This window comes from Rhamphochromis longiceps, linkage group LG14 (assembly GCF_057381845.1).
Source record: "Rhamphochromis longiceps isolate RC_006_pf linkage group LG14, R_longiceps_female_GT1.1, whole genome shotgun sequence".
In the NCBI taxonomy this organism is placed as follows: Eukaryota; Metazoa; Chordata; class Actinopteri; order Cichliformes; family Cichlidae; genus Rhamphochromis; species Rhamphochromis longiceps.
This window is the reverse complement of record NC_140570.1, coordinates 41,890,211-41,917,385: the sequence shown is the minus strand read 5'-3', so window position 1 is coordinate 41,917,385 and position 27,175 is coordinate 41,890,211. Positions and strand designations below refer to the sequence as shown.

Here is a 27,175-nt window from a genome sequence, read left to right as displayed (position 1 = left end):
TTTAATAAGTATGACACTTAAAAGATGTCCAAGGTAAGAAGACAAACTGAGAAGAAAACTGCTGCTGAGAGTGGCGCTAGTGCTGCCCTGAACCCGGCGCTTGTCGCCTTGCTTGAACAGCACAGAACAGCCATAGCTGCAGATGTTAAGCCTACATCTTGATGTAATTAATGGTAAGCTGGACAAGATGGACTAAATGTGAAGGGGGAGAGAGGGGGAGAACAAACTTTTCAAAACTAAACTTTCTGACTTGGAGAGCAGAAGCAGAGGGCCAAACATTCGTCTGGTGGGTTTGCCGGAATCAGTGGATCTGGGTCCACAGCAAACTGAGTACTGTGGACACAAGCTCCAGTTCTAAATGCACTACAACGCAGACTTCGAAAATCAGCGAGCCCAGTATAAGGATGTTATGGCCGAGTTGTATAGGAGAGGCCTCCAACCTTCCCTATTCTTCCCCGCCATACTTCGGATTACTCTTCCAGATGGAAATAACCGTCAACCGGAGTCAGTTGATGAGGCTACCCACTTTATTTAATCCTTTGAGGAAGACCAACGCTCTCCATCCTGAGGTGGCTATTGTAGCCGGTCAGTGCACTCACCTTAAATCACCAGTATAATAGGTCAGACTGGTCTGCGCAGCACCCTCGATCTGACTGATACTGTACAGCCGTGCCGTTAGTATAGTATTGTGTTCTTTGCTGTTCATTTTAAGGAAAACTTGTTTGTTGTGTGGTTGCTTTGGTCTTGTTGTGTTTTGTTTCTCTTCTTTATCACCTTTAAATATGGGCCCTGCTTTAAGTTTAGGGGTTAACGTTTAATGGTGCAGGTACAAGGCGTACGTGGTAGTGGTACGGGGGAGTACTTAGCTAGTATGGGAAGCGAGCAGGGGCTTAGGCAGTTGCTGTTCAATGCAACCTGCTGAGGTAATATTGGTGGTTGGTATTGTTTTAGTTCCCTTTACGTTGTGGCATGTTATTGTATTTTATTTCTCGGGTGGGGTTGGTTTTCATGTTTTTTTGTTGTTGTTGTTTTTGGGCTGTAAGTTTGTGAGAAAGATCTGCAGGTTGGATCCATTGTTGCTCACAGATGAACAATTTGTCTTTAATATTTCTTGTAAAATTAAAACGTTACTTAGTGAGAATGGAACACCTGGTATGCCAAACAGGACGGTATGGGAGGCTTTAAAGGCGTTCCTGAGAGGAGAAATAATTTAATTGGCAGCATCTCAAAGACAGTGTGCACAATGGGAGCAGAGGCTTATTTCAGACCAGATTATGAGCATCAACAGGCAGTACGGTCAATCACCATGACCGGCGCTGTACAAAGAACGCCTGAGCTTACAAACCAAACTCACCCTACTTTCAACTCAGCAAGTGGAAGGATGTCTGATTATCAATCAATCAATCAATCAAAGCTTTATTCGCCACATGCAGGGCACATAAATGTCCACAGCACAACATTGTGAAAGACATGACAAGCCACAGGATTGGGTGGGGGGTGAGGAGTAATCCGAAGCGAACACAGCAGCCGCCCTGCACAGCGCTACCATTCCAGCGTGGCACACAGACCCGCCGTGTTCCCCCACAGGAAACAAGCATCGAAGGCGTTTGGAAAGGGAGGGGGATGAGTGCGTGCTTATCAGTGTAAGTGTATGTGTGTGCGTGTCCATAGTTCAGCTGAGACTGTTACAATTCAATGTTGTCAGTGTTTTGTTTTAGGCGTGACTGTTATGTGTTTCCTGTTTTACTTTGAAGGTCTGTCTTATCTCAGTGTGTTCAGGTTACGCTTCCTTGTCTCGTTAGTTCTGATTTGCCCCAGCTGTGTTTCCCTCCTGTTGTCCATTCCCTGATTGTTCCCTCTATGTATTTAAGCCCTGTGTTTCAGTTTGTCATGGGTCGTGATCTCCCCCTGTGTTGTAAATAGTTTGTTGTATATAGATGTAAATAGTTGTCGATACTGTTTTTACTCGGTAGCTGTAGGGGTGAGAAGCCATTTTTCTTTGGGAACCTTTTCTCCTGTTTTTGGTTAGGGAGGCAGGTAAGACACCTATAATTTTCGTTTGGGGTTTTCTGTGAAGGTAAGCCAGCTGCATTTCATTTCTAGAGTTTTTGTTTGTTGTTTTGGCCATGCTCACCCTGATGCTTGCTACCTTTTGGGACTCAATAAACTGACTGGCTGTTGTGAAATCCGTGGTAGCTGTTTTTTGTTGGTTCGTCCTCCTTAAGAGCAGGGAGTGGGGGGGCATTTTTCCTTATTTTTATTTTCCTTATGTTGCACGCCAGTTTTCCCTGGGCTGGGGTGTAACAAGACTGTGTCCTTCGCCCTGCCAGGCTAAGTAAACAGTCTTCCAGCCAACCCAGGTGGCCTTGCATGGAATGGGAAGGAACAGACTCAACACAGTCGTTATCAGGGAGTTTTGTTCCGCTCCAGCCTTGAGCCCACAGCTGGCGCCGAAGGGGTAGCCGCATTATGATGGTAATTTTTCTTTTGCAAACAACTCGTGAGAATTTCAAGCTGTTTTTAACACTCTGACACTGGTCTCTCAATCTCCCGTTAATAGCTGCGAGTTTCTCCGTGATGTTATTAGCCGTTGATTCTGTGGTCTTGTCACTCTTTTTGCTCACATAGCAGATTCTGAGACCTCAGGACCGCAGCCAACTGATCCAAGATGTAATCCAGCTCCACCCAGAGATGTTGTTCTGAGTTGATTCTTTCCTGATGTAATCCAACATACATACGCTCAAAGGTGTTATTCTGAGCATTCACTGCAGTCGTAAGCGCCTCCAAGCTCTTAACCATGCTGCCTTCAGTGAGCCCTTTCTGAGAAGTCGCACCTGTCGTTCCAATCCCAGCGGGCAGCCTTGTGGGGATTTGAACAGCCGGTTCCGCTGTCTTAATTCTCCGATAAGCCAGGGCCAAGCCAGCTCCGATCAGCAAGAACCCTGTTATCATGGTTCCGAATAGGTACATATCTTCAGCGTCCTCGATCAACAGTCCCGCCAGGCACACGACCCTCTGCCACCCGTCCATCGTGTATCCGGCAGGGAAAGTCCCTCCAGGGCACTCGGGCTCTCCCGAGCCCAGACTTCTCGTTAAAGGGTGTCAATAGCATTCAGAGACCAGTTGATCAAATCCATAATTCTCTTTTAGGTTTTAAAGAACAGACTGTGAGAGACTGTTCCAGGGAAAGTAATAAAAAACATGAGACAAGACAAGGACATGAGGAGCTAAGCAGGGAAGATAAGGGAGAGAAGAGGAGAAAAGTGCGACCGCCTTCGCTGAGAGCCAAAGAAGAAGGAACAAGAGTGAATTTTACGAACATGGTGGAAAGACTTGTAAGCTTTTGGCTAATCGACTGTGCGGCATGAGAGCTAAACAAATCATAACAGGAGTGAGGGCGGACAATGGAGTGATGACTACAGATCAGAAGGCGATTAATGACATTTTCTCTTCATTTTACTCTAAATTATTTACGTCAGAATCTACAGTAGATGTAAAAGATTTGCATGACTTCTTTGACTCCATCGATATGCCTTCGCTTCCTCCAGAAGCCCCCATTTTTCTGGAAGCCCCCATTAAAAAAACAGGAAATTCAGGTGGCAATAGCATCCATGCAATCCAGGAAATCTCCAGGCTCTGATGGATTTTCTACACACTTTAATAATAAAAAAATTCTCAGACAATTTGGCTCCCTTCCTTTGCCAAGTTTTCGCAGAATTGCTTGACTTTGGGGCACTTCCTTCATCATGTTACCAGGCCTGTATAACAGTGTTACAAGGACAAGGACCCAACTGACTGTGCTTCTTATAGACCTATATCTCTGTTAAACACAGATGTTAAAATTCTGTCTAAGCTACTGGCACACAGGCTGGAAGAAATTGCTACAATTTCTCCCGACCAAACTGGCCTTATTAAAAATCAACATTCCTTCTTTAACATACAGCAACTTTTTAATATTATCTATACCCCCAACCATGTTGTGGCTGAATGCTTTATTGCTATGGATGCAGAAAAAGCATTTGATAGGGTGGAGTGGTAGTATTTGTTTTTTACTTTAGAAAGGTTTGGAATGGGCTCCTGGATTAAACTGCTTTACGCTAGTCCCACGGCATAAGGGGTAACTAACTGTCGCTACTCTGACTATTTTGGTGTATGCTGTATGTGAGAGAGTACCACCTTGACCTATCATCACCACTTTGGGTCACCATGGAGTCTTATTCGAGCAGGAAAATTTCTCTACCCACAACTTTGGGCTCATCGCTCCCTCTGGCCCTGCCTTTACTCTAGCCTAGCAATCATAGAGTAGTCCAGCAGTCTTAGAATCTGGACTCAGTTTAGGAAGAGTCTTGGCCTCCGAGCTTTAGAGCAGGGCAATATGGCCAAAAATATTTATCACGATATATATATTTGAAAATTTGCGATAACGATATAACTGACAATATAATTGATGTGAGACAAAATACAACTCCACAACTTTACTAGTGCAAAAAACCCATTTATTTTCACTTAAACAAGCAGCTGTTTTTTATGTGCATTAAAGTTATATAAAAATTTAACTGTGCAAATGCAAATTCCTTGCTGAGCATAACCATGTATAATATCCACTGAAGTTAAAAAGAGGTGCTTTGCAACATTAAACTGCAGTGTGCCAAATAAAAATAATAATAATAATAACAATAATGGATTGCATTTATATAGCGCTTTTCGGGACCCCTCAAAGCGCTTTACAATACCACTATTCATTCGCTCTCACATTCATACACTGGTGAAGGCAAGCTACAGTTGTAGCCACAGCTGCCCTGGGGCAGACTGACAGAGGCGAAGCTGCCATATTGCGCCATCGGCCCCTCTGGCCAAAAAAGTCAAATACGTATTTTTCGGTGCACAGGATTATAAGAAACATTAAGCGAAACAAAGTAGTCAGATAACCTTATCAAACCTTATTCAACTCATTCTTCTTGCTTCTTCCACTTCTGTACCATTCATTCATTAATGCTGTATTCTATCAAAGTTGCTCTATTCCTGTGTTGTTGCAGTATATGAATGACTAACCTTGTATTGTGGATGGATTATCTCAGTTGTTCTCCTGACTGAAGTTTGGTCCGTTTACAGCATCCTGCCATGCGATTGCATTTGTCTCTAACCATCAGGAACCTTCACGTTAACTTTTATAAGTGGAAAAGTGTTAGTGTTCGTCCTCCAGCTTCACTGTTTATGTTATGCTAACATAGCTGTGTAGCTAGCGATCACATAGCACATCATTATATACCAGCTAGCCCAACTTCAGTAACCCTACAAACGTCACTGCTGTTTAGTTTTCTGGCTTCATTTATGTTGGAAGTGATAGCAGAGCTGTACGTTTGAATTTTTTCTGAAATCTCTCAGTCAGAACATGCTATATCATGTTTAGGTGGAAACTAGCGAGCTAACTTCCGCTAACTTCCGCTAACTTCCGCTAACTTCCGCTAACTTATAACTCCGTTAAATGTAATAAATTCTGTTTTCATGGATGCCTGGATGTTAAACTTCATAGTTACACCTGGTAAAGCAGCAATGCTGATCGTTTTATTAAAGATGAAAGAATTTAGACAGTTTTTAACTCTCAGTGATGCTGCGGTGTTCGTTTGACTTTGGGACCAGAAGCGGGCGGATGCCAGAACGGAATATTTTGCTAATCTAATAGCTTCAAAAAAGAAAAATCCCAGAGTATTGTTTGATACAATTAAAAACATTGTCTCTCCTGATATTCCTCATGTACCAGTCTATACTAAATCTGATTGTAATGACTTTTTAAACTATTTTGTTAATAAGGTCGCTGCTGTCAGGTCTAATATTTCTCCATCATCCTCTCAGTATCACACTGACACGTTGCTTACCTCTGATACCTGGTCCTCTTTTACTCCTGTTACCTTACAGGACATCAGTGCTCTGCTTGGTCGAATGAAACTGACTTCAAGCCACCTTGATGTACTTCCTCCATTTTTCATTAGTGTGTTTGATTCTATTTGCCCCTGTATTCTGGAAATAATTAATACTTCTCTTTATACTGGCTCAGTTCCTAGCTATTTTAAACAAGCTATTGTTGAACCAATGTTAAAGAAACCAAATTTGGATCCATCTCTTCCAAGCAGTTACAGGCCAATATCAAAACTACCATTGGTGTCAAAGATCTTGGAAAAAACAGTTGCAGAACAACTTAACAACTTTTTGGAAAAGAACAATGTTCTGGACATTTTCCAGTCTGGTTTCCGCAAATTGCACTCCACTGAAACCGCTTTGCTTAAAGTGTCTAGTGACATTCTGATGGCAGCAGACTCTGGAGAGTACACTGTTCTGGTTATGTTGGATCTCAGCTCTGCTTTTGATACTGTCACGGTTCGGGGCAGCGGCCGTGTGAAGAGTGGAAGGAGGACTCAAAATGCAGCACTTATTCAGATGTGAGTGTGATTTATTGATAATACCAACATAAAGTGGAGATGGCAAAACTGAACTAAGGACGAACTAAACTGGGATAAACTACACAAAGGAGTGGCAAACCTGAACATGAAGGGAGAACAGCAGGGAGAGCACGCAGGGGATTTCACAGGGTATAAACACAGACGACGCGACGAGGAGCAGAGGAAAACACACACTATAAGTACACAGAGAGACACTGGGAAATCACACACAGGTGGGGGAAACAGCTGGACCTGATTAACCTGACGAGACAGGGGAACACTAACACCAGGGACCAATAGAGGGAGCACAAACCCAGAACCCAGTATCTAAAATCCCAAACACAAACCATCCCAAAACAGCCCAAGAATAATAATGAAAGTAATAACAATAAAGAACATAAACACAAAGTCACTGAGTCATGGCCACAGGACCATGACAGATACTGTTGATCACAGCATCATGATAAATAGGCTGAAGGACTTGTTTGGGATTACTGGCGTTGTTTTAAAATGGTTTATGTCATATCTATCTGAGAGATCCTTTACTGTCTGTATAAATCATGTGCTGTCGGAAACATCAGTTCTGTCTTCTGGGGTACCTCAAGGATCTGTTTTAGGTCCTATTCTCTTTTTGCTGTATATACTCCCTCTAGGCCACATTATCAGACGTTACAATAATATTTCTTATCATCTCTATGCTGATGACATTCAGTTGTACTGTTCTTTCAAAGCTTCTGAGTTGTATAAATTGTCTTATTTAAATAATTGTCTGTCAGAAATCAAACAATGGTTAAATGACAGTTTCCTTCAGATAAATTCAATTCAATTCTTTATTTATTTGTCACATGTAGTTATAACTAGTACAACACACAGTGAAATGTTTTTTCCGGCTAAAAAGTACTCCCCCCCCCCCCCCCCCCCCCCCCCCCGACTGTGCATCTTACTAAACTTATAATAAAAAAATATCTATATAAAAGTATAAAAATGTATAACATCGTGCAAAATATTACGCTGTAATAGTTAAGAGCTATAGTGTACGTATTTACATAAATACAGATGTAAATGATAAAATACAAATAAAAATAAGGATAAAACTCAAAGGAAAATTATATACTGTGTATGGAATTGTCCATCATGTTGTCCGATTTGTGTTTTGATTGAGGAGTCTCACTGTTTGTGGGTAAAAACTCCTCCTGAACCTTTCAGTTCTTGTTTTCAGGCTACAGAGGCGTTTCCCTGACCTCAGTGGCCTGAACAGTTTGTAAGCGGGATGGCTGGAGTCGTTAGTGATCCTGATGGCCCGGGATCTGCACCTTTCAGCGTAGATGTCCTGCAGTGTTGGTAAAGATGTTCCCATAGTGCGTTCAGCTGTGCGCACGACCCTCTGCAGGGCTTTCTGTTGCTGTACTGTGCAGTTCCCGTATCACACCGTGATGTTATTACACAGGATGCTCTCAATGACACCAGTGTAGAATCTCCTCTGGATGTTCTTGGAGATCTTAAACCTCTTTAAACGCCTCAGATGATAGAGGCGCTGTCTGCCTTTGCTGATGAGGAAGTCCGTATGTGTGTTCCAATTAAGGTCCTCGTTGATATAAACACCGAGGTATTTAAAATTAGAGACTTTCTCCACAGGGTTTCCATTGATCTGAATTGGGGTGTGAGTTTTCTCGCCTCTCTGTCTCCTAAAATCAATCACCATCTCCTTTGTTTTGCTGATATTCATGGAGAGGTGGTTTGCCACACACCACTTTGCTAATCCGTCCACCTCGCTTCGGTAGGCCCTCTCGTCATTCCCGGAGATGAGTCCTACCACCACTGTGTCGTCAGCGAACTTCACAATGGAGTTAGTGGGGTATCTGGCCGTGCAGTCCGCGGTGTAGAGGGAATAAAGAAGAGGGCTAAGCACACATCCCTGGGGGGCCCCTATGTTCAGTGAAAGGGTATGAGAGTACACATCCCCTATTCTCACCAACTGTGGTCTCGCAGTCAAAAAGCTGTGAATCCACCTGCACAAGGATGTGCTGAATCCCAGATCCCGGAGCTTATCCGTAAGGATGTGGGGCACTATGGTGTTGAACGCTGAGCTGTAGTCTATAAACAGCATTCTCACATAGTTCCCACGTCCCTCATCTAGATGGCTCAGTGTGGTGTGCAGGACCTGTGCTACAGCATCTCCAGTGGATCTATTTGTCCGGTATGCAAACTGCAATGAGTCCAAGTCGGGAGGGAGGAAAGAACTAATAAAGGGTTTCATGAGCCTCTCAAAACATTTCATCACTACAGATGTTAGGGCCACTGGGCGATAATCATTTAGGCTGGCTGGGCGGGTGTTCTTAGGGATCGGAACAATCACTGATGTTTTAAATAAATGCAGATAAAACAGAAACTTTGATTATTGCACCTGATCACATGCTCTCAGAAATTAGGCAGCATATCAGTTTTTTAGACCCTTCATTTCAGTCGAGTCTCAGAAACTTAGGTGTTATATTTGACAGTTCGATGTCTCTTGAGAAACACTCTAAACAACTTGTCCGGAACTGTTTTTATCATCTAAGAAACATTTCTAAACTCAGGCTACTGGTGTCAAAGGCAGAACTTGAGATGATTACTCATGCTTTTATCTCTTCTCGTTTGGATTATTGTAACGATCTTTTTAGGTGTCTCAACAAATCAGCTCTGGATCGCCTTCAGTCTGTACAGAATGCAGCGGCAAGACTTTTAACTGGTACAAACAAGAGGTCACACATTACTCCAGTTTTGGCTTCTCTTCATTGGTTGCCTGTAAATTTTAGGGTTCATTTTAAAATTTTAGTTGTAACTTTTAGAGCTCTGCACGGTGAAGCTCCCCAGTATATCTCTGACCTGCTGAAACCTCATGTTTCATCCCGAGCACTTAGGTCTTCAAGTCAGAGACTACTGGTGGTCCCACGTACTAGGTTTAAAACACGTGGGGATCAGGCTTTTCAGGCACCGAGGCTGTGGAACTCTCTGCCGTTGTCTTTACGCTGTCTAGACTCTACTGACTCCTTTAAAAAGCAGCTGAAGACATTTTTATACAAACGGGCTTTTAATTAATTTTAACTTGTATGTCTGATCTTATTGTAAAGCACTTTGTGATTTTTATCTGTGAAATGTGCTATATAAATAAATTTCACTTACTTACTTACTTACTTACTTACTTTAGGACCCAGATTACTCCCAGATTTACGAGCACCTTAGTCCGACAAATATGGCAATACGACGGCCCACTTGCATGTTCTACAAAAAAAATTGTGCTTTGGTGGGTATCTGACAGACAAACACCAAACCAGTTCCACATCACTGAAGTTGCAGCATTTTTACAAACCAATTCTGGTTCATCCGTTTCACTCAATGATCCGCTTTCTCCCTTCTCATTCTCCATTGCCGCCATGCTTTTTCGGCCATGTGCGTATGAAAACAAAGGCACTGCGCATGCACGTTTTACCCATATTCTATCGCGATATTTCATTTTCTTATCATGGCCTAACATTGTACAGATATTACCGTGAACAGTATAATATGGCCCAGCCCTACCAGGCTTTCTCACTTCAACGCCCAATTGCAGCAAACCACCTATTTGTTCCTTCAATGACAGATAACGCTTTTCACATCTGGCACAGAAAGGGTCTAAAATCTTTTGCTGACTTGGATTTAGAAGGACAATTTGCAAGTTTTTCTCAAATATCCACTAAATTTGCCATTGCTACATCTCAGTTTTTTTCATTTTTTACATGTCAGACACTACATGCAGACTATGACAGCACAATTCCCCTAAAAACCTCCAGACAATCCGGTAGATTATGTTGTAATGGTCAGTCCAACCTCCAATATCAGCCTCGTACAATCTAATCTCCCACTTACAATGTTCTTCAGTAGCTGCCATCAAATGTAAATGGGAACAAGACCTTAACTTTCATATCACAGATGAACTGTGGGACTCTGTCCTCGGCCAAGTTCACAATACATCGATGTGTGCTCAACACACTCTCATTCAATTTAAGATAGTTCATCGGGGGCACTGATCCAGCGCTAAGATGGTGTGTATATACCCAGAGGTGGATCCAATCAGTAGAAGGTGTGGGGGTGGTACATTACTTCATATGTACTGGTCCTGTCCTTTGTTGACCAACCTTTGTTGACCAACTTTTGGACCTCTGTTTTCCAAACAATGTCTGAAGTCCTCAAATTAAACCAGAGCCACTCTGTGCTATGTTTGGTGCAGACCTGAAGCTGCCCAACTCTAGACTCAGAGCACTAAACCTTTCATTACTGCTGGTCAGACAGCTACTTCACTAAAGTGGAAAGACTCTTTTCCCCCCTCGCATGTGCAATCTGTAAAAGATATAATGTCCATTGTTTCTGAGTAACCCACGGATTCTCCCTCTTCCCCGTTTTTTTTCTTGTTCCTGTCTATTTGTTTGGTTATTTGGTTTTAGTGTAGTTGTTGTTTTAAACTTGAGTATGAACTTATACAAAATGCAGCAAGATATTTAAAAAACAGTTTTGTTGATTAAAAAACACTATATCGGATTCATATCGGTATCAGCAGATATCCAAATTTATGATATCGGTATCGGACATAAAAAAGTGGTATCGTGCCATCTCTACTTTGTATTACACGTTGCTCTGAAACCTTTGTGTAATAAAATGACTTTTGAAAGAAAAGACAACTACTTCACTGAGAACGACCTGGACTGGCAGGACAGTGTTGGGGTATGCAGTGATGGTGCAGCTTCAATGACTTGCAGGCATCACAACATCATGTTCTTGATCGTGCACCAGCAGCTAAATGGACCCAGTTCTCACAGCTTCTGGAAGTTTCCACCAACAGCACTTTAAAGTTGCAGTGGAGCAAACTTGATGTGGGCTCCTTCTGGAGTGCTGTCTCAAAGGAGGACCCATGTCTGGCACTAAGAGCTGTGAAACTCCTTCTCCCATTCACAACTACATATCTGTGTGAATCAGGATTTTCCATTGTGGTCACAACCAAGACCAAAGCCCGAAACAGACTCAGAGAGTGATCCTTTCCCCAACCCTACCCAGACCGGATTTGATCGTGTCTCAGAGGCAGGCTCAGGTGTCTCAGGTAAAGGGGAGTTACCTGTTGTGACTGTTTGCACATTTGTCTTAAATATAAAGAGTAACTTCTGGTTCTGCCAATGAAAAACGGTTTACTGCTGAAACTTTCAGATTCACTCACAGATTATATGTCACGGCTGGGGCAACAGTCATGTGGTGTTACGAGAGAAGGACCCAAAATGCAGGTACTGGCTGGGGTGCGAGTGAGTGTTTATTTACAGTGACAGGAAACAGGAAACAGGAAATAAGGAACAGGGAGCTACTAAAACCTAGACTGGGCAAAACTAATAAACAAACCTGAAAATATAAGGACACGGGATGATACACGGAGATGACATGGAGAAAGCAGGGGAGACACGGAGAAAGACTGAATAACACAGATGAACCGACGGTGAGCACAGGTAGATACACACTATCAATGCACACAGAAGGGAATAAGGAATGGCCCGAACAGGATGGAGACACAGCTGTTCCTAACTGACATCACCAGACACTGACTTACAAAGTAAAACCGGAAACTCACAAGCTGTTCTAGAACACTAACTTAGGGACACGAACAGAGCGCAGAAGGGAGAACACTAAAACACTAAACACAAGAACCAACTCCTAAGAACTAATACAAAATAAGAATTCACACCAAATCAGAAGAAACTAAAAAGTAATAACAATAAACTCAAAACGCTGGGTCACCGACCCGGGACCATGACTTTATAAGGCTATATTTTCATTTGCGCTTTGTTTACATTCTATAACAGTTTATTTATTTAGTTATTCATTTAGTCAGAAAATTATTTTGAATGTATTTATTTTATCATCACATTATTTATCCAGTTTTTTCTTCTCTTTTGCTGTAGTAAAATTGAATTGTGAATTATTTTTGTGTCAGTTTGATTCCCATGAAAGTTAACCTGTTTGGCATTTTGTTCTTTGTGCAGGTTCACATACACATAATAAATAAATGTCTTTGTGATTATTACATTGCATCATGTCTTCATCATGTTTATTTGATAAGGTTTTAGTCGTTAAAATGAAGTAGATTGGATGTAGTTATTAAGTATAAATCAAACCAAAAGCAACGCCAATTTATTCAGTGTCAGTAATAGCCCTAACCTCGGGCCACTGTGTAGTGGAAAGGTTGGGCCCCGAGGTACAAAAAAAAAAGGGTAAGAACTAGAGATGGACCGATCCGATATTACGTATCGGTATCGGTCCGATACTGACCTAAATTACTGGATCGGATATCGGAGAAAAATAAAAAATGTAATCCGATCCATTAAATATCACGAAAGCAGCTCACAAAACTTGCAACACGCCGTAACTCACCTCAGAACGTTAGCACGTCGGAGCAGTATGCATCACGTGATAGAGCGGCTGTGGCGTGCAGGACCTGTCGGTGGTCTGGATAGCATGTGGAGCTTCGCTAGCAACCTGGCATTTCATCTCCGACAAAGTTATCCCGAGAGAAGTAAAGCAAGTGTGTAAGTCCATCTCTGAATGTTTGTAAAGCATTCCTGCGTTAAGCTTAACAAGCGATATATGGAGCGACTGCTTCTTCTTGCTGCTACTTCAATCATGAAACTGCTTAATGATCAGCTGATCGGCTTTTCTGTCGCGAGTCCGTCTCTCTTGTTTGTTTTTGGCCCACTTTGCACCAGAAAGAGCAAACCAGCGGTTGAACAACAGCAGCACGTTTAAGCTCTATAAGCTGTTGTTAGAATGTATTTAATATTACTTTCTACTCGAGGATCTTTTTCTACGTAGCTGACGCTGGTAACTGTGCAGGGGCGGATCTAGCAAAGTTTAGCCAGGGGGGCCGATAGGGCATTAACAGGGAAAAGGGGGCACAAAGACATACTTTTCTTTCTTATTCTCATTTAAAATGTCGAGCTTTTAATAAATAATTATCTGACACCCAAAGTTTTAATTTGATGTAAAATGAATAGAAGTCAATTACTGTATATAGTGACTATTAAGTCTAATATATATACCCTAGTAAGCTATAGTACTTTTTCCTTTGGGAAGGTACCATCTGTGCAGTCTGCAATTTTGTTGAAGAAAGATGTTGAATCTATTTAATATTTTAATATATTGAAAAAAATAATTGATTTCTGTGCATTTTTTTCACACTGCATCAAATTAAGGTTGATTACGTCGATTAAGCATCATGAGGTGGAGCGTGAGGGGTGGTTCCCTATTTTTTATTTATTTATTTTTGTTGTTGCTGGGAGTTGGAACCCTATTAGTTAGGTTGCTTAATATTTACGCTAAGTACTCTTTAAAATACCAGAATAGGGAGGGTGGTGTAGGTTTAAGTTTATTAGATTGATCAGTATTGCTGAACTATGAAATATTTTTTTTTGCATACAGGTATAACAGAATAGCTTTAGTGTAGTTGTTGTTTTAAACTTGAGTATGAACTTATACAAAATGCAGCAAGATATTTAAAAAAACAGTTTTGTTGATTAAAAAACACTATATCGGATTCATATCGGTATCGGCAGATATCCAAATTTATGATATCGGTATCGGTATCGGACATAAAAAAAGTGGTATCGTGCCATCTCTAGTAAGAACTATTAAATTCCTCTGCACTATACTTCCTGTTTTCTGCACAGGACGTGCAGTCTATTCTGTGACTTTTGGCCTACATTCTAACTCACAAGGGTGTTTTCCTACACTGGGCTCTATAAAACAATATAAACAGAAAATAAGCATTAAGAATATATATTTATTTCATAACAGAACCCCTGGAGGACTAAAAATCTACACAAACATATGTGCACCGAGGTGATGTCTCTTTGAGTTTACTGACGATCACTGATCTGTATCTGCAGAACCAAAGTCTGCGGGTAAGCTCGGCCGCTCAGCTTCGACTTCAGGAGTTCCTTCACCAGGCGGCATGCCACATCGTCACCTGCATGAGCCGCATCACCTTGCCCTAAGCCAGGTACAGCATGTGTAAAGCACCTGTTTACCTGTTTATTGTCTGTGTTACATGTTGAGATGATAATGACCTGAAATATTTTTACACAGGTTTTAACTGAACAAGAGAAAATAAAACAACTTGAGAGTAAAAGAAGCTTTGGTCCATCAGCTGAAGTCTGACAAGATGTGCGCACGTTTTTACTAATTTGGACTTTTGTATCATTCATGTCAAATATTTCAATCTTTTGGATTTATCTTTCATTTTGAAACTAACAGCATGCGGTTAAATGCTCCAGTACTTATACTGTAGTTTCTATAGTGATACAAAGTTAAATGCTAATACTAACATTATATTAACATTACACTAAACTAACAACAACACTGTTCAAATTCACTCTGAAATTAAAACCTTTTAAATCATAAAAGATCGAATTAAAAGTGTCAGTAAACTTTTTACCTGAACATGTGGATGCAACCACACCTACTTCCACCAATAATAACTCCACCCACTAATATCTATCCCACTTCTTTAACATGTAAGCAAAACTTAAATTCAATCATTTATTAACAATGATTATGTTGTACAATATGGTTGTTTCTATAATTATAATCTTATTATATTTGTTTATAATATAATCAAAATGTATGGATGTCAAAGTTATCCTCATACACGAAAGCTGCTGTGATAATTTCACACGTACACACAACCGTGAGCTAAAGTCATCTAATTAAAAACATGTTATTGTCTTCTCTGTCTGTCTTTCTGTGTGTGTGTGTGTGTGTGTGTGTGTGTGTGTGTGTGTGTGTGTGTGTGTGTGTTTCCGTCCATTCGCTTATCTAACTCAAAAAAGACAATAAAAGAAAAAAAAGACAATAAAGCTTAAAGTATTGACTGTAACTATTAATATTGACACAAAGACAGATTCATCAGGATGCCACATCACAGAGTAACAGCCAATCACATGCCAGACTGATAATGCCTACTGTTGCTAAATGAATCAATACACAACAAGAAACTCAGATTTCATATGCTCATGAATAAAAAGGGGGACAAAAACAACACCAAGAGGCACAAAACACAATAAAGACTAAAAATAAAACCAAAAATGGCACCAATAGATGAAAAAAACAACGAGACAAAAAAAAAAAAAACAACGCAAAAACACCACAAAACTCTACAAAGAGGCATCTTGACAAATGCTCAATCATTCAGGTAAGGAAATCCCAGAGAGTTGATTCTGTTCATCTGGACATAGTGCACTCTGTGGGAGTGGGACAACACTGTCATGGTCCTGGGTCAGTGACCCAATATTTTGTAGCTTTTTCATTTGTGTTTCTTTTTTTTTATAATTCAAGTATTTATTAGATTTTGCATTCTATAACAGCAAATACAGAGATGCAACAACCAAAAGCAAGAAGCAAACAAACAAACAAAATAAAACACAACGAAACAAAACAAAACAAGTGAGGTTTTAACATATGTTGTATTAAGCTCAAATGTCCAAGTCAGGTAGACATGTAGGTGCAAAAATTGTCCCACTGTTCCAGCGCAGCTTCCGTCACATGGTGTATTTTTCCCAGCATCTTTTCGCACGCAACATTCCCAATCATTCTGTCTTTCCACATTTTAAGCGTTGGAATATGAGAGTCCTTCCAGTGTTCCAAAATGACACGGGCACATGTTACCAATGCAGTACTTAACACTCTAAACTGGTGTTTATTTAATTGCGGCACCTCTCCTTTGTCTCCTAGTAAACATAATTTAGGTGATCTGGGTAGGTTACAAAGTGTCCACCCCTGCAAATAATTCAGTACAGTGTTCCAAACTGGAAAAACCAGCGGGCATTCCCAGAGGGCATGTATCAGAGTACCTTTGGCTTGTTGGCATTTCCAACACAAGTCATCTCTACCAATCCCCATTCTATACAGCCTTGAAGGAATATAATAGTATCTGTTAAGAATTTTGTATTGAATAAATTTCCCCCTGGCTTCCCTAATGTGTAATCCATTGTTCGACAATGTAGAATCCCATGTATCTTCATCCATTGTACGCCCTAGATCCCTTTCCCATGCTTTTTTCAGGCTCTTATTTATATTATTTTTAATCCATGGGCAAATATTATACCATTTCGCAGCTGTTCATTTGTGTTTCTTGACTATTTGTTATTTAGGGTTGTCACTGTTAATAGTTTTGGTTCTGTTCTATTTATTTTATTTATTTATTTATTTATAAAGCACATTTAATAACAACAGGGAGCTGACCAAAGTGCTGTACAGAGTAACAGTTAAACAATGACATTGACAACAACGACAGGTAAGAAAATTAAAAGAAAATTAGGATAAAAGAATTGGTAACTCTCATACAGTTTCGAAAGCCAGAGTAAAAAAATATTTTAAAATATTTAAAAAGAGTAACAGTTGGGGCCTTTCTAATGTGGAGAGGTAGATCATTCCACTGTTTCGGTGCCACAACCGCAAACACCCGATCTCCTCTATGAACCATCCTAGACTTATGTAAGGTAAGGAGCAGGTGATCGCTTGATCGAAGGGCTCTAGAGGGCGTATAAAACTGCAATATGTCAGACAAATAGTCCGGTGCCTGGCCAATTAGCACTTTATAAGTCAAAAGTAAGATTTTGAATTTAATTCTAAAACGCACTGGAAGCCAATGAAGCACCGGAATTAATTTGTTTCTCGAATATAAGTTTGCTATCCAAGAAAACCCCCAGAACTGTTCTAGTCATTCCTGTTCTCAGGTTTTGTATTTTGAGCTCCTTCTGTTCTGTGTGACTGTGCCTGCCTTCGTCCCACGTCTCCATGTTTCCTCCCTGTTGCCATGTCTGACATCTTAGTGTTAAGTTTGAGTCTGTGCATACCCGTTGTATTTCCTGTCTTACTTTGAAGGTCCATGTCTTGTGTCTAGTTTTTCTTCCCTAGTCTCATTAGCCCTGATTTCTCCCAGCTGTGTTTCCCTCCTGTTCCCTGGTTACTCCACTGTGTATATAAGCCCTGTGTTTTATCCTGCGTGTTGCTGGTTTGTCTGCATGGTCTCCCTGTGTGACCCTTCCTCTGTGTCGTCTGTGGATTTAGGTTTAGGTTCCCCTTTGTTTCTGAGCATTCCATCCTCCGCTCCTGCTGTATCCTGCTCACTTATAAATAAAAGCTCACTCATCCCATCAAAGTCAGCGCCTGTGTTTGAGTCCTTACCTCACCTCCACACGTCTGCCGTCGCAGCTGTGACAAATATGCTCAATACGCTATGTCCAGATAAACAGAAACAACTGTTTGGTACTACAAAGAGACCAAAAAACCCACAAAGACTCAAAATTACAACAAAAATAACACAAAGAGGAATGGGACGAAAAGGGACCCAAAAAATCCCCAAAAAACAGCAACAGGAGACCACAAACCAAAACAAAACGACATAGAATATGATTACTGTTTAATTTATATATATATCACAACAGTAGTCATGTCAAGGCAGTTTTTATTGTAATCTAATGGAGTTAGCCCGGATGTTGCTAACCCGGAGTTAGCAACATCCCCCAAGAACACGAAGAGGAGAGTCCTGGCCCCTAGCCCTGCCAGTGTAGCAGAAATGATGAGGATGATGATGCAGCAGCAGCCGTTCTTCTCTGCGTGAGTAGCTTAATGTTGTTCGTGTGTAATCTACGCTGAGTAGGCTAACCACGTTATTACATTAATGCATGTAAGGTGAACTAGCAAACACCGTCGTAGTTACATGCGGCTGTCTTCTTGTTTGATGGCAGATACTCCCTTCACCCTGGCCAAAAAGGCTAAAATGACCAAAGAAAAAGTGGAAAACAGTTAAACATGAGAGGTTTTTGGACAAAGTTTGTGTTTTTTCCATTGTTTAAGCACTGCTTCCAGCCAAGAGTGATGCCATATATGCCCCATAGCTGCAGAAACGGCTAACATTGTTATCTTTTACAAAAAAACAGTTAAAAATCAGTTAAACATGAGAGGTTTTTGGACAAAGTGTGTGTTCTCCATTCTTTAAGCACCGGCACCGTTTCAAAAGTACCAGTTTGGTACTGGTATTGGATAAAACCTATACGATACCCATCCCTAGTCATGGTCCTGGGTCTGTGGAGCCAGCATTTATGTGTCTTTTGTGTAGTACTGTGAGGTAAGGATTGTGTTCCCAGCTTTGGTTGTTGTGATCCCTCTGTTTACACTTGCTGTCATGACTCTTCTGTTCCCTGTTTAGTTGTTCTCCACAGTCACTGTGTCAGGCTGAGGCTCTGTCTGTGTGTTTCCTGTCTTATTTTGATAGTCCCTTGTCCTGTGTGCATTGTGTTCAGTATTAGGTCCAGCGTGCTTCTACCTGTAGCCTATCCTCTCATCATCCTGTATGTGGATTCAGGTCCTCTGTCTTCCTTTGCTTGTTGTCATGTTGTCCCATGTTAGCTGAGTGTTATCTCCTCTTGGTTTGTTTGTAATTTCATGTTCAGTATTGACTCCCTTTGTCAAGTCAAAGTCATCTTTATTGTCGAAACCACATATACAGATCATACATACATACATCATATACAGGGGCAGGGATAGCTCAGTAGGTAGAGTGGTGGCCCCATGATTGGAAGGTCAGGGGTCCAAATCCACTGAACGGCTATCCTGAGGTACCCCTGAGCAAGGTACCATCCCTACACACTGCTCCCTGGGCGCCCAATGGCTGCCCACTGCTTCACTGAGTGAATGTGTCATGGTCCTGAGTCTGTGTCTGTCTATGGTGTCACTGTGTCTGTTCGTGAGTCTGTCTGTTAAGGTCAGTGTCTTGTCTGGTCCTCTGTGTCTATGAGTTTCCTGTTTTATTCTGAAGGTCTCTGTCTTATGTGAGTGTGTTCAGTTTACGTTTCCCCTGTCCCATCAGCTGTGACTTCTCCCAGGTGTGTTCCTCTCCTGTCTCCCATCCCTTGATGGGAGACAGGAGTCTTCCCAGTTTAGGGTTCCTCAGTTGCTTCTCATACGCCCGCTGCCTGTTGGTGTCATTTTGCCACTTTGAAAATAAACACTCACTCATATCATCCATCCTTTGCCTGCGTTTTGGGTCCTTTAATAATTCCACACGGCTCATCCTACGAACCGTGACAGAATGGGTTAAATGCCAAGAGGGATTTCCCCACGGGGATCAATAAAGTACAGATTACACAGGAATTTGATGATGCAGTGCTGACACGGCCCTCGGTCTGACACGAAAGATACAAATGTTGTTTCTGTGTTTGTGTCCATCATCTGCCACAGTCAGACATGACAATAACTCATCATTAAATGCAGAGGTGCATAAACACACAGTGAGTGAAGAAGAAACACCCAGGCATCATAAGATAAGATAAGATAAGATAGAACTTTATTAATCCCTCGGGTGGGTTCCTCTGGGAAATTCGACTTCCAAAAAGCACAGCACCGACAGAAGTTACAGAGTTACAGAATTGTTATATATATATATATATATATATATATATATATATATATATATATATATATATATATATATATATATATATATATATATACATACATACACACACACACACATATATATAAATACAGAGACAAATATAAATAAAATATACAAAGGGGATAAATAGAATAAATAGGAATAAAAAATAAAAATACAAGTGAATTGCACATTTCAAGTATTGAGTCTATTGCACCGTTGACTATTTACAAAAAGTATTGCACAAGGTATTGTACAGTGAGGTGAAGAGGCACTACAGCTTAGTTGTTCCCCCCTCCTTTGTCCTCCTGTTTCCCCTCCCTCTCCCCTCCAGAGAGGAGTTAAACAGTTTGATGGCGTGTGGGACAAAGGAGTTTTTAAGTCTGTTAGTTCTTGTCTTGGGGAGAAGCAACCTGTCACTGAACAGACTCTTCTGGTTGTTAATGGCCGTGTGCAGAGGATGCCCAGCATTGTCCATAATGTCCATCAGTTTCTTTAATGTCCTTTTCTCTGCCACTGTCACCAGAGTGTCCAGCTTCATGCCGACCACAGAGCCAGCCTTCCTGATCAGTTTCTCCAGCCTGCATGAGTCCTTCTTTGCTGTGCTGCTCCCCCAGCACACCACAGCATAGAAAAGTACTCCAGCAACCACTGACTGGTAAAACATCCTCAGGAGCTTCCTGCAGATGTTAAAAGACCTCAGCCTCCTGAGGAAGTACAGTCGGCTTTGGGCTTTTTTATACAGGTGCTCTGTGTTGCATGACCAGTCCAGTTTATTGTCCACCCACAGCCCGAGGTACTTGTACTTGTTGACCACCTCCACCTCCTCCCCCTCTATCTGAACCGGCAGTGGACCTTCTCTGGACCTCCCGAAGTCCACAACCAGTTCCTTAGTCTTTGAGGTGTTGAGTTGCAGGTGGTTTGTGTGACTCCATGCGACAAAGTTCCTCACCAGACTTCTGTACTCCTCTTCCTGATCATCCCAGATACACCCCATGATGGCCGTGTCATCTGCAAACTTCTGAATGTGGCATAATTCAGAGTTGTAGCAGAAGTCAGAGGTGTACAGGGTGAAGAGAAGAGGGGACAGCACAGTTCCCTGTGGTGCTCCTGTGCTGCTGACCACAGTGTCAGACGTGATGTCCTTCAGCCTGACGTACTGTGGTCTGTCGGTGAGGTAGTCGGAGATCCAAGCCACCAGGCAGGGGTCCACCTCCATCCTGTTCAGTTTTTCCTGAAGCATACAGGGCCGGATGGTATTAAAGGCACTGGAAAAGTCAAGAAACAGGATCCTGACCGTGCCTTTTCCCCCATCCAGGTGTGAGTGGGCTCTGTGTAGGAGGTACAGGATGGCATCCTCCACTCCGACACCCGCCTTGTATGCAAACTGTAGTGGGTCCTGGGCATGTTGTACCTGTGGTCGGAGGAAGTTGAGGAAGAGCCGCTCTAGAGTCTTCATAAGATGTGATGGGAATCCCCCCGCATTAAAAGAGAAGTGCATTTCATTAATGCCAAAAAGGGAAACACAGCATTTTGATAATGAAATAAGGCACAACTGGAACATATAATGAAATATAAAACAGTGAACAGGCCTGTAGGGATCAGTCCATGTAGGTTCTCAGTTATCCAGTAGGAAATTAAGACACTTATATCCAAATTTCCTAATCCTTCAGAGGCACTTAGTGTGTCTCAGAAGGATAACAGAAAACCAGACTGGGCTCAGTTAAATCACAATTTACACCAGTAATGAGGGAAACAGATACAGCCATGAAAAAAATTACTAAAATCAGGGCTTAAAGGGGCTGCTTAGGCTAACGCCATGTTTTCAGATCACCTCGGATTGCCCAGAACTCTCGCTGAGTAGGTGCTAAAAAAGTACCAGTACGTAATGGGACATAAGGTGTACGTAAGGTACTAGTACATAATGGAAAACCCTGAAAACTGAGTCAATCTGCGCCGAGCTGACCCAAGTAGGCACTAATCAGAAAAGTGCTTTTAGATTCTATTCTTACATACCTGCTTCATGCCCTGGAGGACAGGGCTGTGGCCCCCCACACCCTCTAGCAGATCATTACATGAAGGAACCTTTTAAAAACAAGCGCGTCCATGCTCACAGGTGTACACACGGGTGATCACACCCACAAACTACACCCTTTTTGCTCCTACCTCAAAGCACACTGTGTTCTGTTGATCTTATGTGCTGCACAATAATGTTTAATATTTAGTATTTACTGTCATATTCCCATATATCATTGTGATGCTGTTGATTCTATTACTCTTGTTCTCTTCTGCTTGTTTTCTTTTTTCTTTCTCAGCAGGTGATCCAGGTGATTGATATATGCATTTTTTTTTCTTTTTTTTCTTTTTTTTCTGCTCATTCTGTTGGTTTTTGTTTTTTGCCCTTCTCCCCCGTCCCTCTTCTCAGCTGTTTCTCTTTCCCTCTTTCTTTCTCCCCTTCTTTCCCCCAGTCAAGTCTGTCCCGTATTCAGTAAGTGAAAATAAAATAAACAATAAAAGGTGAATCAAATGGACCATTACGGCAAGAATGGGATGGTCAATTTGGTAAAGTAAATCCGTTGGGCATCTTTCTTTGCCTTTAGACAACAATTCTGATGGCAAAAGAGCCAAACGGGACAGGCAAAAAAAAAAAAAAAAAAAAAAAAAAGATTCTATTCTTACATTTAAAAACCATATGAAATACTACAGAGCTCATTGTAAACACATTAGGAAACTGATGAAGCATCTAACCCTTTGTTCAAAGCAATGTCAATTCACGACGGTCACAGGCAAACAAGACTCATCAGGTCACTCCACAAACAGGCTGGACAGAAAATCATATCATTATTGTTTACAACACGATAAGTTATGTTTTGGTAATAGAGTTGTGTATTAAGAGATACAGTTAGCATACAAGCTTATACATAATACTGTGTGTGTGTGTGTGTGTGTGTGTGTGTGTGTGTGTGTGTGTGTGTGTGTGTGTGTGTGTGTGTGTGTGTTTTGCTGACTCATTTTAAATGTATCTTACTGTTCAAAAAAAAGTACTACACTTTTACAAAGTATAAAATTTTAAATAAATAATCAAACAAATAAATAGACCTGGTCCAGCCCTAACACAAGGAAAGTTTGAAGCCTAATCTTGAAAGTAGAGATAGTGTCTGTCTCCTGAATCCAAACTGGAAGCTGGTTCCACAGAAGAGGGGCCTGAAAACTGAAGGCTCTGCCTCCCATTCTACTTTTAAATACTCTAGGAACAACAAGTAGCCCTGCAGAGCGAGAGCGAAGTGCTCTAATAGGGTGATATGGTACTACAAGGTCATTGAGATCAGATGGGGCCTGATTATTTAAGACTTTAAAACTGACCAGCACATTTATAACATCAAAAGACGGCCTTGTGCTGCTACAGACATTAGTAAATCTAACCCTGGATGTTATATTATATTTCACAGAAAAGTCAGTGAAATATAAGGTTGAAATTAAACCTTATATTTCACTGACTTTTCTGGTATAAATTACCTCCAGAAAACAATGTTGTAGGGAAGTTAGACGGAGGTTTTGTAGTCCATCTTCTGCAAACTGTAGTGTGAGCACTTCAGACATCCAATGTCACATCATGGAGGAAAAACAAACGTGAGGTCATTCCTGTCCTCAGCATCATCTCTTTTCCTTGACCTCAGTGACATTTTTATCTAGGTCAAAGAAAGCAGGTTAGGAATAGGAATGTGACGGTGAACCTGCAGGGCGTCCACAGCCAGCAGTTGTGTGAAACATCACAGTAACGTTGTGTGTCTCAGTGTAGTTTGCAGTGAGAAGGGAGGTATGGGTCTGTTGATGTCGAGCTGTTCTTTGTGTCCAGATGCCATGGCTATGTGGCGACGCCACCATGATGGAGATGATTGAGAAAAAGAGAGTTTTATGTCGAGAGATCAAAGCTCGTCAGCGGCCAGATAAGAATCTGTGCAAACAGGACAGTATGCCCATCTTGCCCAGCTGGAAGAGGAAGCAGCCACCGCCATACTCGGCCTCGCCCACTGCCGCTGGCCATGCTGCCACCGTGTTCTGGGACACCGCCATCTGAAAGACAAATACTCGCGCCATGAAACACCCAGAACAGTGTTGTGTAAAACGGAGAAACACAGCAATGATGATCATGATGAGGTTCCACCGTGCACTGAATGCTTGAATGTGATGAAAGATGCTTTTCCTTCCTTGTTTCACGAGAGCAAGAGCAGAGCCACTGCTGAAAGTCATCTGACTAAACTTCTTTCTTCCCTTCTGAGCATCTTACTTTTTTACATGAATTCAAGTTATACTGAATCTAATAGTCATGAAAGAGCAAACGTTCTTCAGTTACATACAAAAACTAACAGGTGGACCTGCTCCTCCGTGTGGTATGTTTGTCATTTAAAGAAAGAACATACCACAGTAAAGCTGCAGATGTCCTGATGTGTGCAGGTCCGTTCACCATCAGAAGAATAATCAGAGAAATCGGTCAATCTGTGCAGAGGGCAGTAATGTTCACACAGAGCCCTCTAGGAAGGAAGTTTCACCTCCAGGAAAAGGCACTGTCCAAATCAGCGTCTTCACAGAGAAAAGGGGTGTGGTTTCCCAGTGATCTAGATATTGATTAGCCAATCTGTTTCCTTGCATGGGTTAAGCAGGAAGTTGCCCCTGAGGTTACCTGATAAGCAGCTCCCCCCCCCACACACACACACAAACTCTCACACACACACTCATGCGGGTGTTCTCCTGCCATCCAATCAGAGTCTAGAAGGGCGTGGTCATTCGGGTGTAGCAGAGCTTTCTGTCGTCTTTCTACTCGTTATTTTTCTATCTGTAAAAGACTGATGGTTTTTTTTAAGTCTGACAGTTGTGTAGCAGAAAAAAGTCATTTATAAAGTAACAAAAAGGCTGAAAATGTTGCTTAATCGTGTTTTTATATTTAAAAAATTAAAGGCTTGCTCATCTGTGTGTGAAAGAATGACGTGACCGTGTTTTATATGGAAAACACTTTTATTCAGATGAGAAAGGCTATTTTGAAAAGAGAATATTTTGACAGGTTGTTTGTTCGTCTGCTCTCATCAGCTGCCCCGACTGTCATCAACAACAGGGAGAGACAGCTTTGTCAGGGTCAAAGGTCACTCCTTTGGGGGCAGTAGATGATGATGACGGTCTGCAGAAAGCTTTCACTTGATGAATGCAGTTTATTGATCATTGGTGAATGAGCTGATTGATTATCATGATGTCAAATCAAAGCACTGAAGCAAAGCATTATGGGATATCAGATAAATGTAAATCAGCCTCAAGCCACGTGGCATCTGACTACAGACAAGATGGAGGACAGGAAATCATGTGACATCAGCAGCACCCGGCATTTGAAGTCACAGCAACCTCGCTCTTGTGTAACAGAGGAGCATCGCAGCCGGGGTTATAATGGAGTCATGTGACGTCTCCACCTCAGCTGATTCTACAAACATCAAAGTTTGACAGGAATTATGAGGCCTGTTCCTCCTCATCGTGCACGCCCCGCCTACTCGGCCACGTGTAAACGACCGCACGTGTCTTCCAATTCTGAGGTCACGTGACTTCCTGTCTGCCACAGACGTTGACCATCTTGTCCACAGATGTTCTCGAAGCCATGGGGAGATTTCATATTTGGATATGCACACAAACTCTCACACTCGCTGTGATCAACACAGAGTGTGATCATGTCATCTATAGCGTCCTTGTTAACGATTTGATGCTTTTTGTTCCTGTAATCAACCAAGTGCACTTCAGTTTGTAAAAGTCGATATTAAAATAAAACTTTATTAACTTGTCCTGAGAAATTTTAAGATTAATCAATGAACAGGATCAGTGTCTGTGAAACATAAGACTGATCGTTCCCTCAGACTGTCAGAGAAATGTTTAAATCATTGTTCCCACCGCGCTCGGTGTCACTGAACGTTACACAGCAGAACCACAGCAGAGTGCAGGACAGATTCTACTGCGATCCCATGATGCTGAACGCAGCTGTGCAGCCAGGTAACAACGTGATGATGATGATGATGATGATGATGATGTCCATTCCCACAAAGACTTCCTGAGCTTGCTCAGTTTGTCTTCCTCCTTTCCTCTGTGCCAGAGCGTGAGCAGCCGTAGCACAGGCCGGTCAGAGAGAGGGACCAACATGTAATCAGTACATCATTACTTTATCACTGAAAGATGACGGTACTGTATGTAAGGTAATTACATACATGTAATGTCATGTTGACCACTGCACTGAGGGAACAGTCACATGACCTGAGAGTGTCACATGACTCCTCCATGCAACACGAAAAACTAAAATATTTTATTCTTCAAACGACACCTGGCTTAAGGCTCGGGATGATGATGTAAAGGTCAGTCACATAAAAATCAGGTCATTTTGTCCACATGATGGCGCTGTTTCACTCTCATTCGTGTACTTCACCTGTGGGCAGGTGTCCCTGTGACTGAGCGGAGTGCTGGCACTGAATCAGGGTCCTGCTCCAGAAAGCAGCTTCAGTTAAACTCTGAGTCCGTTACTGTGGCAACAGACTCTGTGAACTTCACCTTTTCACTGGCAGGTGTTCTCTCTGACTCCGCCCTGAGTCCTGCAGCCCAACCATTTAACTGACCTTCCATTTCGTAGAATAGCTGTCAGAGATCAGAGTGAAGTTCGTACAAACACTTATTTTTCACTGTAACCTCTGACCTTAACACATTCTCAGTGGGTATGCCAGACAGCAGGGAGTCCACAGCACTGACTCTGCAGGATGGATCCAAATTGGATCAGGAGCACAGATTCAGAGCGGATCAGACCGAGGTTCGGCTCTGTTTTGGAACTGTGTTCCCGATTTAAACGTCTCCTCCTGAAATGTTTGAACCGTGTCTGAGCGGCATGCAGACAGCTCTATAACAGATGCTGTGGGCAAACTTGCTCCGATTGTTGGATTTAAGGTCAAAGGTCACATCAGGATTCAGCTGATCTAAATCAAACTTTATTCAGTCTGTGACGATGACAGAGTGCTCTTTGTTGACTCTTTGCCCTGGTCTGTCAGGCTGAACATACTCAGAGCTGATTGGACCAGCTCGAATCTTCTGGAACAGGAAGTTCAGGGTTTGCTGAAGCCGCTTCCTGGATCAGGGTCCAGGTGAACGAGTTCAGAGTCTGTGTTTATTTTTATTGACTGTTGTGACACTGTGATGAAAATAAATCAGATTTTTAATGAACACACTTTTGCCATTTTTA

General features: G+C 41.8%; 1 protein-coding gene across 2 annotated transcripts in view; it reads left to right on the top strand.

Annotated features, from left to right (window-relative positions):
- Positions 1 to 26,884, top strand: part of nyap2a (neuronal tyrosine-phosphorylated phosphoinositide-3-kinase adaptor 2a) — an 84,017-nt gene extending 57,133 nt beyond the window's left edge. The window contains exons 7-8 of one of the 2 annotated variants that reach the window (XM_085429142.1): positions 14,375 to 14,487; positions 23,780 to 26,884. In XM_085429142.1, coding sequence (XP_085285268.1) covers positions 14,375 to 14,487; positions 23,780 to 24,001 — 335 coding nt within the window. In that variant the 3' untranslated portion in view covers positions 24,002 to 26,884. Of the gene's footprint in view, positions 1 to 14,374; positions 14,488 to 14,573; positions 15,182 to 23,779 lie in introns of those variants that run through there. The other variant, XM_085429143.1, reaches the window with a different exon arrangement.
- Positions 26,885 to 27,175: the final 291 nt, after the last annotated feature.